At 40.6% G+C, this 12,797-nt stretch overlaps 1 protein-coding gene across 8 annotated transcripts in view; it reads left to right on the plus strand.

Moving 5' to 3' along the window:
- med12 (mediator complex subunit 12) overlaps positions 1 to 12,797 on the plus strand; it is a 36,933-nt gene that overhangs the window by 18,283 nt on the left and 5,853 nt on the right. For 4 of the 8 annotated variants that reach the window (XR_007924816.1, XM_051859840.1, XM_051859842.1 and 1 more), the window contains exons 24-38: positions 799 to 909; positions 998 to 1,111; positions 1,349 to 1,512; positions 3,216 to 3,395; positions 5,102 to 5,203; positions 5,294 to 5,454; positions 5,634 to 5,795; positions 7,285 to 7,396; positions 7,481 to 7,570; positions 7,752 to 7,861; positions 7,947 to 8,082; positions 8,942 to 9,091; positions 9,183 to 9,542; positions 10,918 to 11,062; positions 11,237 to 11,427. Coding sequence is in view for 7 of the 8 variants with exons in the window: in XM_051859840.1 (XP_051715800.1) it covers positions 799 to 909; positions 998 to 1,111; positions 1,349 to 1,512; positions 3,216 to 3,395; positions 5,102 to 5,203; positions 5,294 to 5,454; positions 5,634 to 5,795; positions 7,285 to 7,396; positions 7,481 to 7,570; positions 7,752 to 7,861; positions 7,947 to 8,082; positions 8,942 to 9,091; positions 9,183 to 9,542; positions 10,918 to 11,062; positions 11,237 to 11,427 (2,288 nt within the window). In the remaining variant the exon portion in view is untranslated. The remainder of the gene's footprint in view (positions 1 to 798; positions 910 to 997; positions 1,112 to 1,348; positions 1,513 to 3,215; positions 3,396 to 5,101; positions 5,204 to 5,293; positions 5,455 to 5,633; positions 5,796 to 7,284; positions 7,397 to 7,480; positions 7,571 to 7,751; positions 7,862 to 7,946; positions 8,083 to 8,941; positions 9,092 to 9,182; positions 9,543 to 10,917; positions 11,063 to 11,236; positions 11,428 to 12,797) is intronic. The other 4 variants (XM_051859844.1, XM_051859845.1, XM_051859843.1 and 1 more) reach the window with 3 other exon arrangements.

Here is a 12,797-nt window from a genome sequence, read left to right on the forward strand (position 1 = left end):
GAAAGAGAAATCCATATGAATCAAGCAGTGTAATCCCTTCTGAAGAGACATGATCACTCTATATGATGAGCATATTTAATTACGGCTTTTATTCACATATACACAATGATCAACACGAAAAACGTAGAGCTCATCAAATATGGTAAACGGTAGCTTAAATGTGCTTGCTTGATGCGTGAGAACCAATGAGGTTTGTTCCCGCATGTCAAGCAAGTGCGTTTGAGCTTTCATTTACCGTATTTGATGCGCTCTATGTATCTACCTTCTTTTGAGTTCAACAGTGGTGTCATTCAGTTTGGAACAACATGAGTTTGAGCAATTCATGACAACATTTTTGTGTTTGGTTGAATCGAGTCCCTTCGAGGAACTTAAAGGGGACCTATTATGCCCCATTTCACAAGTCTTTTGTGTCCCCAGAATGTGTCTGTGAAGTTTCAGCTCAAAATACCCCACAGATCATTTATTATAGCTTGTCAAATTTGCCCCTATTTGGGTGTGAGCAAAAACACGCCATTTTTGTGTGTGTCCCTTTAAATGCAAATGAGCTGCTGCTGCTTCGGTTGCTCAACAACAACAAAGGCTGGAGAATCTCACGCAGCCAAAATGAGGATTGTCAGTAACGGTGTTCAGCCTTACATTGTTCAAACCGGAGTCGGACACTGATGGAGAGACTCAGGAAGAAGACATTCTGTACTGCCTTCATGCAGCTGTGAACCAGAAATGATGGGGTCATGTTCTGAAGCTAGTGCCTTTTTATGGAAGACTCTGGTTGTGACATGTTCATGTGTGTGTGTGCAGCCTGTAGTGAGCAGGATTCTGAACCTGGAGCCAGACTGACCTGCAGGATCCTGCTTCATCTGTTCAGAACCCCACAGCGTAACCCCTGTCCACAAGACGGCACCAAATCAGGTAATTTAGACCTCACACATCCCATCTGAACTCTAGATCATATCCCAATATATATCCATAAAACTGTGAATAATGTTTATGTCCACAGACAAATCCACAGTGGGCATCAGATCATCCTGCGACCGACACTTGCTGGCTGCTTCTCAGAACAGCATTGTGGTGGGAGCCGTGTTTGCCGTGTTGAAGGCTGTTTTCATGTTGGGTGAGATTTTGGGTACCTTTTCGTTGTGCATTCATGTCTTAGCCAGTCTTGGTGATCATACAAAAGCTTTAATTGTATCCAGTGATCAGAGAGCAAAACGAGAGAACCAGGAAAGGCTTGTGTTAAAGGCTTTTGGTAAATGACGGAGAAGAAAGCCACAGGAATGGGAGATGGAGCAAATGGGACCCAGCTGGCAGTGGGTGAAAAAAAAGTGAGACTTTTTGTTTATTTTTCCAGGAGATGCCGAGCTGAAGGGTTCAGGCTTCTCCCATCCCGCTGGATTGGATGACATTGGAGAGGATGACATGGGCTCCAAAAAATCCGGAGGACGTAACGTCTCTATTGAAACGGCCAGTCTGGTGGTTTACGCCAAGTATGTGCTGAAGAGCATCTGCCAGCAGGTGATGATTATACGAGGATCTCATCCTTGGAAAGATTTTAGCTATTATAAGCTATATTGTAATATTAATAGACTGAAGTTGTGAAAATAATGTCCTTGGCAAAGAAACACATTCTTGAGTGATGTACTAACCGCCAGCTTAAAAACAAGGATATAATCTTCCAGTTCTTGTGGAAATGCGTCACCTGGCTGTGCCCTCAGTATTACCCCAAACTGTTTCCATCACTGTAATGAACCGAGGCCCGGTTTCCACATGGTATTAAGATAAGTTTTGGTCGATTGCATCACAAGTAGACGAGACACATTCCCGTTTACACCTGGTGATTTAATCCGTCTCTTTTATCCACTTTCAACCATTTCTGTCCTGATTTATTCGAGGGGAGGGTCTATGGGTGGGTAAATGTAGAGCTTTTTCAGATCTTTTGATCTAATGGACAAAATAAGCTCGCGCAATTTGCATATGAACGCGAACGACAAAAACACATGGAGAGCAGCAGCTTTCATTTCTGCTCTGACAGCAGTAGGGCTGGGTATCGTTCAAAAATTTTCGATATCAATACCAATACCGATACCTTGACTTTGATACTGATTCCTGAACGATACCTTTTTCGATACCAATTTTATAAAATCTGTTTTAACAAGATCACATTTCCTCAGAAATCTTTGATTTTCTATTTTAAGTTTGTTGACATTTTTTTAGACTCAGACTAATCTCATGAGCCACTGAACAAAGGAAAAAAAGGACAAATGAACAAAATGTAACAAACACAATAAATCAGTGCAAATAGTTAATAAAATTCAAATAGTTTTCAATGCAAAATGAACAGTTTCAAGTCAGTTTATGAGGCTCACTGCAGATCTTTAAATCACTCAGCAATTATTTATTATATATATGTGTGTGTATATATGTGAAGAGTCCATTTGCAAAAACAGGTAACTCAGTTTTTATTCATTCTCACAAAACATTAATATTAAAAGTTTGTTTCTTAGCAAAAGCAGATAACTCCAACAGTCGCTTTTTGGCAAAAGCAGATAAAATTTCTGGTTTCAGAGTTAAACAAAACCAAATCACTCAGCAAATCATTGTTTGTGTAGGTAGTGCGGAAAACACTGTTTTGCTGTTCACAGTAACTTCTCTGGAGTGACTGTAGTGAATCGGCTACTCGCATAATCAGCCGGTACTCTCACCCATCCTTTTGGGAGATAAACTGAAAGTGAAACCATTAATTTACTTGCTCTCTCACACCCCGGCTCCGTTCAGAGGTATTGAAATTTGGTACCGAATGACAAGATGCTTTTCGATACTCGATAGTATTGAGGCAATTTGGTCGGTACCTAAAAAGTATCGAATTCGATACCCAGCCCTAGACAGCAGCAATTTCGTCATGCCAAACACAGTGAAATAGTGAGAACATTGTGCTTGGTACATTTTTCGTCATCATACCAAATTTGGGTTTTCAGTCGACAAAGTTTAAATAGCGTGCTTTCCATAATGTTTATGCATTAGGGCAGTAGGTGGTCTTTTTGTGGCCGTTCGAATGCATTCGACCACATTAGCGTTTACACTACAAAAACAATGCGGTCAAATGTGTTTTCAACTACCTCTGAAAGTGGTCAAAACAAAACAGTTTGTATGTTTATTTTTGTAGGAAAAAAATTAAGTTTAAGTTTGCATTTAATTTTGCTGATTTTTCTCTCTTTCAGGAGTGGGTCGGCGAGCGTTGTCTGAAGTCTCTGTCGGAGGACAGCAGTGCACTACAGGATCCAGTGCTGGGGAACATCCAGGCTCAGCGGTTACTGCAACTCATCTGTTACCCACACAGGCAGCTGGACAGCGAGGAGGGCGAGAATCCTCAGAGACAGCGCATCAAGCGCATCCTGCAGGTCACACGCTCTCACATGACCCGATGAGAACATCTGCTCCATAGTAGACTGAGCTTTTTGTAGTAGTATAGAGTGAATTTTTAACTGGGGTTAACATCTAACCATTCATTTAAATAAATTTAAATAGTACTTTAAAGGGATAGGTCACCCAAAAATGAAAATTCTGTCATTTACTGACCCTCAGGTTGATCTAAACCTGTATAAATTTCTTTGTTCTGCTGAACACAAAGAAAGATATTTTGAAGAAAGTTTGTAACCAGGCCACTTTGGGGCACCATTGACTTCCATAGTAGAAAAAAAAATACTATGGAAGTCAATGGTGCCCCAGAACTGTTCAGTTCCCCACATTCTTCAAAATATCTTTCTTTGTGTTCAACAGAACAAAGAAATTCATACAGGTTTGGATCAACCTGAGGGTGAGTAAATTATGACAGAATTTAAATTTTTGGGTGAACTATCCCTTTAAGGGCAAACACTGCATTATATAAATATTTAATGAACCAAATAGTATTTTTACATTTATAACATAAAAGATCTCCAACGTTGTGTTTTGCGCTGTTGCTTTGGCAAAGTATCTGTCAATTGAACTAAAATCCAAATTGCGATTATTACTTAGTGTACTTGTCAAATCATAAAAGGCTGTAATTTAATTTAATAAGTAGGCTATATAATCTGACGTGCTCAATGTTTCAGAGCGACTCAATTCACAGTAGATAAAGCAAACTCCATCGCTGTACGTGCTGTGAGCTTAAAGTGCGCCAGGTTCACTTTAATTTTTACATTTGCGTAATTTCAAACATTTTGTGGACAGATGTTTACAGCATTTCACTGGATTTGTATAACTGATGTCATAGAAACTTAAAGGGGACCTATTATGCCCCTTTTTACAAGATGTAATATAAGTCTCTGGTGTCTCCAGAATGTGTCTGTGAAGTTTCAGCTCAAAATACCCCACAGATCATTTCTTATAGCTTGTCAAATTTGCCCCTATTTGGGTGTGAGCAAAAACACGCCGTTTTTGTGTGTGTCCCTTTAAATGCAAATGAGCTGCTGCTCCCGGCCCCCTTTCCAGAAGAGGGCGGAGCTTTAACAGCTCACACTTCGGTCGCTCAACAACAACAAAGCTGGAGAATCTCACGCAGCCAAAATGGCGATTGTCAGTAACGATGTTCAGTTGTATTACAATAGTAATATATTTGTCGTTACAATGTACAACATTTTCTAGATGCTCTCTAGACAGACTGAAGTCCACTCACCATAGACTTGCATACACATTTTTAAGGAGGAAAACCTTTCTGAAAACCGTACTTACTTTTGCAATTCCATGTGGTGATGCTGTAGGTGCAAAAAATATCATCAGCTTTAAAACCCAGCAGACCAGGTCTGCATACATAAAGACAAACACGTGATTTCCTGTTTTAGACATCAGGCAGCTCTGTTCCGGCTGTCAACAATGGAAGAGCAGCAGAGAATGAACTGACAGTCATTTCCCCAGGCTTAATTATTCATTTCACACCCTTTAGCCTTTAAGCCATTAATGATTTGTGTGAGTCTCACAGCAGCTCATTATTCTGGATTGGTTTTCATCTTCATAGACTGTGAAGACAGGGGCCCGTCGCAATTAATATCCAGCTGGGGCTCTGAAGCTCTGCTTTGATTCCTTTAAAAACATTCTTTCCATATTCCGTCTGTTTTTCTGCTTATAGAACATGGACCAGTGGACCATGAGACAGTCCTCTCTCGAGCTACAGCTCATGATCAAGCAGTGCTCACCTAATTCAAACTCGACTAATGTAAGCTCAACTAATGTAAGTGCTTGCTGAGTTCAACTCTGCTTGATGATTTCTCCAGCTTTCTCTAACGTTCATAATTTCCTGGTTAATCTGAATTCTTTACAGGAGCTGTATGCTCTTCAGGAAAACATAGCCAAGGCCACCATTGAAGTTTTCCAGAAGTCTGCTGAGATGAACTCTAGTAACCCCACCTGGAATGGCTCCGCTGTCTCTGGCAGCTCCGTCTCCAACAGCAACAGTGCCAGCAAACTGAAACCTGTGCTCAGGTGGGTGACCCCAATCATTGCTTCCTGGTCTGATTTACTCTCAGTTTAATGGAGTTGGTGGACTGTGCTTCTTGCATGCTTTCAAACAACACAAATCAGTGTGTTATCCTTAAGAAGAGACCTGACGTTTGTGTAGCTCATGACCTGCGTGTTTCTCAAACACTGTTGTTATTATTCAGTTCCTCCGAGCGTTCAGGTGTCTGGTTAGTGGCCCCTCTGATTGGTAAGCTGCACACCTCGGTGCAGGGTCACGTGCTGAAGGCTGCGGGCGAAGAGCTGGAGAAGGGGCAGCACCTGGGACCCTCCTCACGAAAAGAAAGAGATCGGCAGAAACAAAAAAGGTACTAAACTTTTAGCACTGACTTCAAAGCTGCTGCAACACTCCACTGTTACGTTTTCCCGTGATAAGCTGATGCTTAAAGGGTTAGTTCACCCAAAAATGAAATTGCTGTCTTTAATTACTCACCCTCATGTCATTCCACACCCGTAAGACCTTCGTTCATCTTCAGAACACAAATTAAGATATTTTTGATGAAATCTGAGAGGTTTTTCATCCTCCATTGAAAGCAACGACCACATTTAAGGTCCAGAAAAGTAGTAAAAACATCGTTAAAATAGTCAACATGACTACAGTGGTTCAACCTTAATGTTATGAAGCGACGAGAATACTTTTTGTGCGCAAAAACAAAACAAAAATAATGACTTTATTTAACAAATTCATCTCAGAAATTTCATTTTTGGGTGAACTAACCCCTTAATATCTTAAGTGTATCAGTCATGCCTAAACATGTTGCCTAAGTGTGTTGCTCACTAGGGTTTGAGAAGTCGGTAAGCAACAAATTTATGCTGCCTTCTGAGATTCTGTCCTATGATTTTTAAGATACACCACTACTGTTCAAAAGTTGGTTGGTTATATTATATTATATTATATTATATTATATTATATGTTTTTGGGAGTCTCTTATGCTCAACAATGCTGCATTTATTTGATAAATACAGTAAAAACAGTAATATTGTGAAATAATAGAATTTAAATGTAAAATGGCTTTTCTAATTGAATATATTTTAAAATATTTTTTTTAGGGCTGCAACAACTAATTGATAATCTATATTTAAAATAATCGACAATGATTTTGATTGTTTAGTCACGTCTTCACGTTGTGCCTGGGGAAACAATCAACCAGTCACGTCGCTTTACAGTAGTGAATAACCTATTTTATTGGACAAAACGCATATGAAAAACAGCAGAGGACACAGAGTGAGCTGCTCTGGGAAAGATGCATGATCCAAGTTGTCCGAACATGAGAATGCTTTATATGTTTAAGCACTTCAAACTAAAGAATAAGCGTTTACCGTGTCTTGCCCTGTCGCTCTGTTATATCCTTATCTGTAAATGTTAGAAAGTCCTACAAGTATTTCCATTTTGCATATTCTGACAACAAGCAAGTCTTGTTAAACTTACAGACTTCAATGAATGCATGCACGTCAAACAGACGGTGTGCAATAATTCTGAACAAAATAAACATTTTGCTAAGGCTACGTCTACATTAATCCGGAGACATTTGAAAACAGAGTTGAAAACGCTCCTTCATCCACACCAGCATTTTCAAGGTTGCTCATCCACACTGAAATGTCTGAAAACACTTAAATCACTTTACGGCGCATGCGTAAAACTCAGGAGATGATGCAGAGAGAGCAGATATAACAGAGTTCTCATGCTATTCTTCTGGCACAGTCATTTTATTAGTGTAATATTGTTTATCATGATAATGAACAAGGATGATTGTGTTAGAAGATAACTGTTTTGTTCATGTTTTCTTTCTCTTTCAGTATGTCTCTCTTGAGCCAGCAGCCCTTCCTGTCTCTGGTGCTGACATGTCTCAAAGGACAAGATGAGCAGAGGGAGGGTCTCCTGACTTCCCTCTACAGCCAAGTCCAGCAGGTACCGAATCAACTCCACTCCGTGTGTCATTGTCAGTGAATTCTCCACGTCTCTTTGGACTGATACAATGTATTCCTCCATCAGATTGTGACTAACTGGCGTGAGGACCAGTACCAGGATGACTGCAAAGCCAAGCAGATGATGCACGAGGCCTTGAAGCTGCGGCTCAATCTGGTGATCAACTGTTATATCTTTCTCATATTATCTGCCTTTAAGGTTGACAAAACAAGTACAATCTCTGTGTTGATCTGCCTCTCATCAGTTTCATTTCCTTGTATTGTGTGCCTGAGGTTAAAAGACAAATGAATGTCACTAAGAATGAACTCATTTTTTTATTTCTTGTCACATGGTCTAGGTGGGCGGGATGTTTGATACGGTACAGCGTAGCACGCAGCAGACGACAGAGTGGGCGGTGCTTCTGCTGGACATCATCAGCAGTGGCACAGTCGACATGCAGTCAAACAAGTGAGATCATTCACCGCTCATTCACCGCCACTAATCATCTGTGCTATACCATCTGATTTGAATGATGTGTGTTCTTTTCCATTAGTGAGCTCTTCACTACGGTGTTAGACATGCTGAGCGTGTTGATTAACGGCACGCTGGCAGCTGACATGTCCAGCATCTCTCAGGGCAGTATGGAGGAGAATAAGAGGGCCTACATGAACCTGGTCAAGAAGCTCAGGGTGAGACAAATACTGATACTGTTGAGAGGATTGAAAAACAGTCAAAGTGTTACATAAGCATCGCTGTTATCATGGGAGGCCATATTTATTGTAGCCGTGGAGTTTCCCGATGTGAGCTGTCAGCTCTGTTACAATTTGGAGCAGTTAAGGCCTGGGTATACTTCATTTTCCACAGTTGAGCGCACAAGCCTTTCAAAGTACTCTTTTTGGCCTTGCGCGCGGAAAGACTCGTTCGGCGCACGCTTTGTTTTTTAAGTCACTTGCACATGCGCTGTTGTACGCGCACCATCCACGTAGTTACAAAAATTGGGATGATGACAAATTATGTCGCACGGACCGGTTCGGACATCGGACGTCCAAAGGATACTTTGGGCTTGAGTCAGGCCTCCACAGACAGCGCACGTCCGAGCGAGATCCAAATCCACACGTATGTCCCGTTCAGGGCACAAGCAAGAAAAACAACTTGTTTAACACAAAATGCTTCTCAGTTCACGAAAATACTTGACCTTTCCAACATGATTACGTAATGTATGGCACATCGCAGAGCAGTGCAAGATGAGCGTTTGTGGTTAAAAAGTATATACATTTTTATTTTTTTTTATTTTTAGAAAATGACCAATCATTTCGCTAGATAAGACCCTTATTCCTCGGCTGGGATTGTGAGCGACAGTAAAGGCGTTTATAATGTTACAAAGGATTATCTTATAACTGTTTTTACCATATTTTTAATCAAATAAATGCAGCCTTGTTGATTTATATAAGAATGCTCTTTCAAAAACATTTTAAAAAGTCTGCATGGGCAAGCGCCACTCACTTTTTCTTCCAAAAATGTAAGACAGCTGTTTGTTTTGTCCTGCAGAAAGAACTTGGTGACCGTCAGTCCGAGAGCTTGGAGAGAGTGCGGCAGTTGCTGCCTCTGCCCAAGCAGACGCGTGATGTCATCACCTGTGAGCCCCAAGGATCACTCATTGACACAAAGGGCAACAAAATTGCTGGATTTGAAAAAGAGGTACGTAGCAGCTTTTTGGTGTTGTAGTGCTGCTCAGCTGCTGGCTATTTTCTCTTACATTTGCATTTGTTTGGTGATCTCTCGCACACAGGGACTTCAGGTGTCGACTAAGCAGAAGATTTCTCCATGGGACGTGTTTGAGGGGCTGAAGCACTCGGCTCCGCTCTCCTGGGGCTGGTTCGGAACCGTGCGGGTCGACCGCAAAGTCACAAAGTTTGAGGAGCAGCAACGGCTCCTGCTTTACCACACCCACATAAAGCCCAAACAACGCAGTTACTATCTGGCGCCCCTCAACCTGCCCCAAGAGGAAGAGGAGCCACCTACACCTGTGGCTCCTGAGCCAGACAAGAAGGTGGATCAAGGGAAGCCGGAGAAGAGCGTCTCCAGTGTCACAAATGACCCCAGTAAGAAGAAGAAGAAAAAGAAACAGACAGCCGCAAATAAACAAGAGGTACAAAAGTGTCTGTCTATCTATGTATTTATGGAGGGCTCGATATTAACGCTTGTCTTGGACAAGTGTGTTTTTTGAAGGAGCAAGTAAAAGAGAATTTTACTTGCCTGACCGGACAAGTAGCCTGATTAAAATGTCAATAACAACTAAATAATAACTAGGGAATCACCAAAACGTGAGAATGATTCTGATTTTGTTTCACGAGTTACATTTAGTGTAAGTGGCAATTGATAGTGGATAATAATGTATGTTGAGGCTCCCGCAGCCTCTCGAGGAGAAATCGAATCAAATGAGCGCAGCACACTCAAATAAACTCAAAATGTGGAGTTTTTATATTTATAACATATGATACAATTAAGCAACATCACACGACTTCCTGAATACCATCACGATTAAAAATGTGACCCTGATTTCATACGACAGTTCAATAAATAAGTAGTTAAAATTAAGTCACTTACATTTTAGATGCAATATTGACTGTTTTTGTACTGTTTCAGCAGCGAAAATAGTTCCAAACAAAGATCACAGCAGAACCATAGCACATCTCACATCAACACTCAACTGTGTTTCATTACTGAATGATTTAGCCTTTTGAACAAATCGGTTGAGTCAGTGATTCAATGACTCGTTCATAAACAACTGCCTCATTCTTGAATGAATCAGCCGTTTGAACAAATCGGTTGAGTCAGTGATTCAATGACTCGTTCATAAACAACTGCCTCATTCTTGAATGAATCAGCCGTTTGAACAAATCGGTTGAGTCAGTGATTCAATGACTCGCTCATAAACAACTGTCTCATTCTTGAATGAATCAGCCGTTTGAACAAATCGGTTGAGTCAATGATTCAATGACTCGTTCATAAACAACTGCCTCATTCTTTAATGAATCAGCCGTTTGAACAAATCGGTTGAGTCAGTGATTCAATGACTCGCTCATAAACAACTGTCTCATTCTTTAATGAATCAGCCGTTTGAACAAATCGGTTGAGTCAATGATTCAATGACTCGTTCATAAACAACTGCCTCATTCTTGAATGAATCAGCCATTTGAATGATCATTCATAACTTACTCATTCAGACAGTCACTTGCTGCCACCATATGCAGATTTAAATATGTCAAAGCTGATAGAACACTGATGAAAATATTGCTTCAGAATAGATTATATTTACAACACAAAAATCCTTTTTTTTTTTTTTCTTTTTTACTCGGACAAGTGAATGACCAATTTACTTGCCTGAAGGAAAAGCACATGACAAGACTTAATGTCGAGCCCTGATATGTATGTATGTGTGTATGTATGTCTATGTATATTGGCAAGCTATAAATGGAAAACGAGATGAAAATCAAGATGTTTGATTGGTTCCTGTGGTCTAGGACTACAAGCCACACAACCCAGCAGTCATGCAGTTTCCGCAAGGCATGGCCCCTGATCTTATGAACATGGGCCAATCGAACATGCCTTTTCAGATGGCCTACCGGACTCCAATGATTTATGCCCAAAACCAGCCTCTACCACCAGGTCAGCACATATCCCAGCATGCCTAAACTTCTCAAACTCATAACATGGCTTTTTTTTTTGTTACTTTAAAGAATTGTGTGAACTTCATAAAGCAGTTGTTTCAGTAATTTTTGCATCATAAAATGCATGTAGGACATCTTGTTCTTTTATGCTTTATTGTTTTCCACATCCAAGGAGGCCCCGGTTTGGAGCCCCCTTTCCGTCCCAGGACTCCTATGAACAAAATGCCTGCACGTCCCAATTATATTCAGGCTGCTAGCATGGGCAACATGATGGGAATGGACAAGCCATACCAAATGAACTATAAACCCCCACCCAGCATGCCTCAGGGGCAGATTCTCCGCCATCAGCTACAGGTCAGACTGGTGAGTCTGGTTTTACTAATCAAGACCCCAGACCAAAAACACATGGTTTCCTTGAATTGTTTTATCTACTTTTCATTTTATAATAGGTGTCCTGTAATTGTCAAATGTGCACTGCAGAGGCCCCACACATATTTAGGAGTTAAAATATCATAGAGACTTGGTGATGCACTCTTTTGACCACTGTTTCCGGGTCCCAATACTCCGTCAGATCCCAAAAGCAGCAAACGGTGCTAATATACACTCACAGTGTGCTGTACTAGTGAAAAATCAACTAACCTTAATCTCCATAGCTAAAACTCAGTTGGCCAGATAGTGATTTATCTTTTCTGAATCATTAAAATACTGCTGTCTGGGACACAGTGAGCCTAGAGACTAGTGTACACCATGCGTTTTTAAATGTTTAGCTTGAAGGTGTGCTATAAATGAATAATGCTCATAAATGACTGTTGAGAATTGAGATAGTATTTTCACTTGAAACGGAGTAGAGGTTTGCTGGAAACAGTATTATTGAAAGGTAGATACGTCACGACTAGGGCTGCACGATGAATCGGAATTAAACCGAAATCGCGATTTGGCGTAGTGCGATTATGAATTCGCAAAGGCTGCGATTTTTAACTAAACGTGCACTGCGTGTTAGTGAATAGCGGCTCTGTGAACAGTAGTAAATGCTTATAATTTGCATTTGAAAAAGCAACATCTGTCAAGCATCTTCCCAAACTTGTAATGAGAAGCGTTCATAAACCTGTTGTCCAACAAAAGACAACATTTAATAACATGTTTTTACTCCAAACTCACTTCATAACATCAGTCTTGAGCTTTTTTGTGAGCTGATGTGGCTTCATCGTAGAATGAGGCAGACAATGTTATTTTATAGTATTCTATACAGTGATAAAGGCTATGTCGATTAGTATTGCATTATAAATGTACTTTATAATTATGAAAATACCCAAGAAGGCTTGAAGAACACCATATATTGTCGTAGTCATGTGTTTATTGTCTTCATGCGTAATCAAAGCGTTTTTATCTTGTTTTTATTCAGCTACAGCGATAGCTTGATGGCCTTGTCCACATTAGGAATTTCCTGAAACGTCAAAAGTTATTACTTCTGTGAGCAGGGTTGCCAGATTTTCACAACAAAACCCGCCCAATTGCTACTCAAAACTAGCCCAGTTGTGTTTCAGGGGGGTCCCGTGGTAAAAAACGTGTCCCGTGGGGTAATATCTGCATTTTTTGGTAGGGTTCCCCTGGTAAAATTAGCATTCCAGGGGCTAAATATCACGTTTTTGGGGTCCTTTTTAATCCGCATACATGAAAAACAACCCCCGGCAACACTGTTAAAGTAGCCCAATTCCATGGGAGAACCACGGACT

This window comes from Ctenopharyngodon idella, chromosome 14 (assembly GCF_019924925.1).
Source record: "Ctenopharyngodon idella isolate HZGC_01 chromosome 14, HZGC01, whole genome shotgun sequence".
NCBI lineage: Eukaryota > Metazoa > Chordata > Actinopteri > Cypriniformes > Xenocyprididae > Ctenopharyngodon > Ctenopharyngodon idella.